Source organism: Alligator sinensis, unplaced genomic scaffold (assembly GCF_000455745.1).
Source record: "Alligator sinensis unplaced genomic scaffold, ASM45574v1 scaffold599_1, whole genome shotgun sequence".
Taxonomy (NCBI): domain Eukaryota; kingdom Metazoa; phylum Chordata; order Crocodylia; family Alligatoridae; genus Alligator; species Alligator sinensis.
The window spans coordinates 1,382,641-1,389,960 of NW_005841968.1; the positions used below are offsets into that span (position 1 = coordinate 1,382,641).

General features: G+C 45.8%; 1 protein-coding gene across 1 annotated transcript in view; it reads right to left on the bottom strand.

Moving 5' to 3' along the window:
* The window catches only part of RHEB (Ras homolog, mTORC1 binding), a 61,090-nt gene extending 60,413 nt beyond the window's left edge, over positions 1 to 677 (bottom strand). The window contains exon 1 of the mRNA XM_025200450.1: positions 653 to 677. Coding sequence (XP_025056235.1) covers positions 653 to 662 — 10 coding nt within the window. The 5' untranslated portion in view covers positions 663 to 677. The remainder of the gene's footprint in view (positions 1 to 652) is intronic.
* Between the last annotated feature and the right edge of the window lie 6,643 nt (positions 678 to 7,320).

A 7,320-nucleotide genomic window follows, 5' to 3' on the forward strand; every position in this document is an offset into this window, starting at 1 on the left:
GTTTCTAATTCACCTGTTTACATCTATGGAGAACAAGCAGCTTTATCTACAAAGTAGAGTTAGACCACTTCAACTTTGATGTTAGTTAACCAAAATATCAAACCAAAATATCTCCACGTTTTGGTTTAAGGCATAGCTTGCCACGATTGGTACACTAGATCTATACCCTTCTAGGCTAACTTAGTTTGGGGCAATTGTTCTGTCTGCCCCTTGCCCCATGGGCATACTCAGAAAAGGCTCAACTTGGCTATTTTGTCTTCTGATTCAGCATTGCTGTGGGGATCTTAGAAAATATGGGCTACTCTATCTTCAATAATTAGTTGCCTCAATTTGCTCTTCTGAGAGCCACTGGATAATTCTCAAGCCAGATAAAGATGGAGGGAAACAAACGAAAAGAGTGCCTGCTATCCTCACTGAGGTTGTCTGTCCGCTCTTATTCATGCTCATGATCCAGGGCACTGACGGCTAAGTTTCTTGGGAGGAAAGCCAGATCCAACAGCGCACAGAAATGCAGAGAACAGAGTTGAGACCCAACCCATCAGTACTAATTGCTCAAATGGTTGGGATGCTCAACCATGTAGGAGGGTAAATGATGTTTGCCTAGCATTAAAAAAAAACCCATCTGTAATCAAAGACAAACCTCATAACTCACTTTTTAGCATGTAGGGCCTTTAAATGAAGACAACGGCATCCACTGAAACAACTAAAGGTCCTGAGAAGGACATCGATCAACTGGAAGTTTAGTCAATAGAACAAGTCATAGAAACAAAGAAATTACCGGGACGAATCTGATCCAATATCCATCAAGTCCGCTACCAAACACTGCTGGGAAGAGCCCATGTTACCTTCCTTGAGGCAGCTATGGAATAATTCCTCGCCGCCTGCCAAAGCAGGCTGCCTTCCTAATCCCTAGTGGCGAGACCGGCTTGACAACGCAAGCCCCCAATGCCAAGTTAAAAAACTCAGGCTCCCCAGCCCAGCCCCTGGCTTCTTTACTTGTCATCCCATCCAGGAAGAGCACACACCAACTGCTGACACTTCCTTAGCCTGACAAAGGGTTTTTGAAGCTGAAAGCTTGCTTAATAACTATTCTCCAACTATTTGGGTTGGTCTAATAAAAGATATCAAATTCACCCAAGGAACCTTGTCAGGATACTCTTACACTTATGCATTCGCAATCCTTGCAGCCTGGCGAAGATCGATCTCAAGTAGAAAGCGGTTTCACAGTCTAGTCCCACGCTGTGAGAAAGATAATTTCCTTTGGTTTCACGTTTTTATCCTATTTCACGTCACTGGATGCCCTCTACTTGTGTCAGGAGATGAGGGGGTCAGGAGTTGTCTAAATTTCCCCCCATATCTCCCCAATCTTTCCACTCTTCACGGACAACCTCCCTGCCCCCTGGCCCTCCCCCGCCCGGCACGAGCCGAGAAAACCTCAAACCACTTTTTTCAGCCTAATAAAAGGGATCGTTTCCGAATCAAGAAATCTAGATTTTCGCATTCGATTTGATGAACGGCATTATGGAGTTTCCTATACAGTGCGATTCCTCGCGCTTCGATGCCATTGCTGACTGCTGCTCAGTGACATCCCACCTTCTTCCTGGAGCCAACAAGGAAATTTCGGCCCCCTCGGGTGCGACGTTTCCAGAAGGTAAAATAAAACGCAAGGTGCGAGGAGGCAAAGGGTACGGGCGAACCCGCCTCAGGGCTGCGTTGCGGGGGGCTGGGGCCTGCCAGCGCTCCCGCCCCGGAGGACCCGGGCTACGCGCAGGGAGAGGCCCATGCCCCGCTGGGGGCCGGGGAGGAGCCGTGCCTCTCTCGGGGCACGCATGGACATTTGGCGGCAGCAGGAGGAGGCTGGGCAGATATTTGGCTGGGGTGATATGATCCTGCACCCATTCCTGCCTGAGGGAGGGAGTCGGACCTGATGAGCTGTTTAGGTCCCTTCCACCCCCAAGTACTATGATACTATGACTCTGGTCAGGGATGACCAGGAGAGTCCCCTGGTGCAACAGGGACATGCTGTGAGGTGGCCCAAAATAGATTTCCAACCATAATCCCAGCCCAGGATCCACTTCCTTACTCAAACCCACATACTTAGTACCGTGGCTGGGGAGAGCTGTCCGTTGGCATCCTGGCAGGGCCAAACCACGAGTTGGGCCAGGCAAGCTGTGGTCAGGGGAGTCCACTGGTACCAGAGTGATAGCGTGGGGTGGCCCAACAAGCATTTCCATCTCTAATCCCAGCCCAAATCCCACTTCTTTATTCAGGCCCCTGTAGTTAGTGGCGTCTGGGCGGACGATCAGCTGGCAGCCTGGCACAGCCAAACCGTTTCCTGGGACGGGCAGGACTGCAGAGATAACCAGGAGAGTCCCATGTGCCACAGGGACACAGTGGGCTGGCCCAAGAGGCTATAGGGGAGGGGATTGGCGAAGCTGCGCATGCGTGCGCTGGGGCGGTTGTGATGGTTGGCGCGGTGACGACCCGCCCCGTTTCGCCCGCGCTGAGGCACGTTACGAGCATGGCGCAGTTCAAGCCGCGCACGTGCCGAGTCCTCCTCCCCCGCGCATGGCGGGGCCCTCACACACTGCGTTTTACTGTTCCTTTTTTTTATAATTTTTAAAAAATCGTACTTTTATTTAAAGTTTTGGAATGCCCTGTGGGCTTCTTGGCTTGAGGGGCTGATAGTAACAACACCGAGATCAAGGTTTCCTCCGAGAATCTGTCCAGTCCCTTCTTAAACCGGACTGAACTTGGTTTCCACACACGACGCGCTGTGTGGAAAAGAAGGACTTCCTTTTGTTACTTTTAACGACACGTCGTGACCCCTAGCGTGAGAGAGAATAAATAATAAATCCTCATTTATTATTTGGGGTTAAGATGCACAACTGCTCCCACATAGGTGACGTGTAGGGGACTGCCACCAGCTTCTGTGAGCCATCATCGCTTGCCTCCCCCACCGCCAACACGGACACCGGTGTCTGCGGGCGGTCCCCCCTCGCCGCCATGGCCCCCCCCCAGTCTCGAGAGGCCCGAGTCATTCATGGCTCCCCGGCCAAGGGGAGGGAAACGCTCCCATGCCGGCAGGAATCTGATGGCAGCAATACAGCAGCTCCAGCGGACGCATGGGCATGGCTGTGAACTTGCCGCCTCTCTTCTAACATCATCCCAAGTGCACAGCTGGCCCGGTAGGGGAGACCGCCTTGCAAAATCCTTGCCCTTCTCCAGCAGAGGCTGAGACAACGCTTCGTGGGCCTCTCTCTGCTGCCCGCCTCAGCTCAGCGAGGGGTCGTGTTTCTGAGACAGGTGCCCGAGAGCTTGCATAGCATACGTAGAGACGTTCGTAGGGACTAGGCGAGACTGTTCGGTGACACGGATACGTGAGAACGGTGGCCGACATCAGTACAATTCACGTTGGACGCTAGGAAGTGCAAAATGGAGGGGCTTAGCTGAAGCAGCCACCAACCTGTGTGGTAATTCTGATGGCCTACGTTAATGCTGTCTCCCACAAATAACATTTTTGTATTTTTCTCTTTAAAATAGGAAATTAACTGGGGAAAAACAAACAAAACCCTTCGTAAATGCAGACTGGTGTTGCCTCCCGGCAACCCAGAATGGAGTTTGGCTTCCATCTGAAAACTAGGAAATACAGAGTTAGGTACACGCCAGCACAGCTTTAACCTTCCCTTTCAAAATGATGCCCCAAGTGCCCATAACATACAGTCTCAAACAGCGTCTGCATTTAGTGCAGATCGCTCAGGGAGTAGGAAACAGACTGCTGCAGGACTGAGTCTGAGCCAACACCTGTTTTAGGTCGGCTACCTACAGCTACCATACACTCCACGTACACCACGCCTGCTGTATTTCACAATCCTTCTAGACCCACGAACAGGTTCCATCCAACATGACTAGTAGTAGTTTATTTACAGCTTTTGCTAAAACAGCACAAGAAAATGGACAATAAAATATGTATAATAACATCATATAAATGTATGTTTTTGTTAAAGGCATACAATAAGATTACACCTACCATTTTGAATAAAATTAACACATAACATGATGATACAGAAAAATAAATAAATAAAATGAAACAATGTACAATAGTAAAGTAAAATGGGAATTCTACCGGTTTTTTATTTTGGCCCTTATTCTTTGGTTTAGTAACACAAATATGCCTACCGAGTATAGGACAGGTTCTCAATTGTGAGAGAGAGGCCAGATTGTTTTCTCTTCGTTAGCCGAATATTTAACATTTTCCACTAATGGGAAGATCCATTTTCCTCTTATCTTGTGAAAACAAATCAAAGCTACAGCTAGGGATTTAGACCATCTATTCCATTCTTCCCACAGAAACATATCCTATCAGAATATAGTGTCCAGCACCAGGTGCCCATGATAGTTACAGCTATCGTTTGAGTAAATTGCAGCTTAATAACGGCTTCTCATTGTATGTAGTTTTGTACTACAGACAGATAGATTTCTGGACTGAAAGAGCACTTTATTAATCTAAAAAAAGGGGGAAGTTTGAGAAAAATCTCACTGTTTGGACATCTGTCTGTATACTGGCATCATTAAATCCTAAATGTATGTCTTACTTTAAATAGAGTAGAAATATAGGTCAGTGACTGCCAGTACATTGATTTCCCAGGCCATTTGTCTGAAGGAGATTATAAATATTATTTAACCATCCAAATGTGGACTTTTTGGAAAAGGTTTTAAAATATACTTCTTATAGTATCTGATGAGCATGAAAACTATAATTTTTATCCAATAACCTACAGTTCTTAATTGAACTAAGGTGCTCAGATTAAGCAGTCCTGACAGTGTGTGAGAACCCTAATTCCCACCTTACACCAATTGTAGAATTTGATAGAGCTAAAAGCTGCATTAAAAAGTAATTAGAGCTTTTTTTCTATCTTTGAATGAATCATGGAGTCAGTACCACATACTTCTGCTTGTTGCATTCATCCAAGGGCATTCAGAAATAAAATTACTCCAACCACAATTGTGGGTAAGTGCTGCCAGGCTGGCAAGCACAGACTATATTGTGAACATAAGGTAAAGCTATACGTTAATTGCCATCAACAGATTCAACAAAAATAAGTTTAGATTCTCATGTGCACATTCAACACATTCACATATTTCACATACTCCATACAATAAAGTAGTCTCTATTATAGAACTATAGACCTTCAGTACTACTAGTACTACCCTTCTGCCCATCTTATTGTAAAAGGATAAAGCTCTCCTCAAGGCTTGTTTTGCTATGATGCTTATAATGTGCTTATTCCAACTTAGATTCATCCAACACTATATTTTTACCTATCCATTGTTTATTAGAATGTCATACCACTCCAATTCCCTCCTCACTGGGTGCATCTACATGTGCAATTAATTAAAAGCAATAAACTCCAGAGCAGTTTGAGCCAGAGTAAACTACTCGCAGGTGCAGTATCTACATGCAAACCTGGGACAGCAGCAACTTGAGCCAGGGCAGAGCAGTTTATGCCAGGGCTAGGGGCACGAGGTGCAGGGGCAGGGTCAGTCCCAGGCTCCATGTGGTGGCGGTGGAATGGCATGAAGGTACTGCAAGTGCAGGGCCATGTGGCTAGGCAGCAGGCAGGAGTCTGGCTCCCTGCTGACTGGGTTAACCAGGTGCAATTTACTCCTGCAGTCAGCATTCATATGTGTGTTTAATTGTAGTTAATTACCCTGCCATAAGATAGTACTATCCCCAACAATATTATCTTACAGTGGCAGTAATTAGTTTACTGTGAACTAATAATATGGCATGTGTAGACAGTGACACTTTACTCTGCAACTAATTAGTCTACTCTGCAGTTAAGTGCATGTGTAGACGTGGCAACAGATGACAATTCCATAGTTTCATAGTTGTTAGGGGCTGGAAGGGATCTTACAGATCATTGGGTCCAGCCTCCTGCACTTGGGCAGGAAAGACTGCTAGGATAAGATGACCCCAGCAAGATGGGCATCAAGACACTTTTTGAAGATCACCAGGGTAGGTGACTCTACCACCTCTGAGGGGAGCCTGTTCCAAACCCTTGGCACTCGACTTGTAAAGAAGTTTTTCCCTATGTCTAGCCTGCAGCGATCTTCAATCAGCTTGTGCCCATTATTTCTTGTCCTCCCCTAGGGGAGGACACGTCCCCCATGGCAAGAAGTTTTGCCTAGACCCCTACTGACATAGACTACACAGGTCAGCACTGAAATGAGACATGCTGGTTTCCTCGAGTTATACATGCACCTTTTTCCTTGGACTACACATCTGGTAAGGAAGGCAGGAAGTGGGGTTCAGCCATCATCCCCAGGTCTCATCTCTGCCAAGCTGTCTCAGTTAATGTCTCTATCCATCTTCATATGCTTAACCCAGACAATACAGATGGAGTATGTCCAACACATGGCTTCCAGAAGTTATTGCCACCTCCAGAGCGCAGATAAGCTTGCATTGGGGTATATCTGAACTCTGTCTCTCCTGGTTTTCAGAAACTTTAGTACATTGGCAGGTAATCTAGGCAATAGTGTGCTTTCCCTGAAAAATCTCTTGGTTTTCCTAAGGTTAGAGAGTACCATTTCCCAGAATGCCTGATTGTTTTCCAAGCAGGTTAGTGTTCTACACCTTCTCTAGAGTTACCAGTGGTTTTACCAGTTATATTTTTAGATCATTTACCTGTCCCCACAAACTACAGGGAGTGCTGTGGTCTATCCCAGGAAAACAGTGAATTTTACATCAATGTATATAAAGTGCAGATTAATGCATAATGTAAAACAATCATAGAAAAGAGAAAAAAAAGTGTTTTTTTGGTCATTAATTGCCTTTCAGATAAAAGTACTGTGTTTGTTTATGTTGACAGTTACCTGGAGGAAGTTACTAACTCTTGTTTGTTTCTCACATTTCCTTCCAAATTCCTATGTACCTTTTTCACTATCCATGAAAAAATGGGCCAACATTAGATAGAGAAAAGAAAACAGAATTCGCCTCAGGCAGTGTTTTTTAACCTGTGGTCTGCAGACCCCAAGGTGTCCACAGATAATATCTAAGGGGTCCACAAAAGATAACTATGATGTGAATACCCACACTTACACTTCAAAGGGGTTCACACCCCCATTTGAAATTTCCAAAGGGATCCACACCTCCATTCAAATTTTTTTAGGGGTCTGCAAACGAAAAAAGGTTGAAAACTACTGACTTAATTAATTGTATTTATCAGTGCATCTTCCTGTCTTTGTCTTCTAGATTGTACAAGTTTCACTTCAGGGTAGGGCCTTTCAGCAAAAAGCAGAGTATGTTGGTCTTCAGCA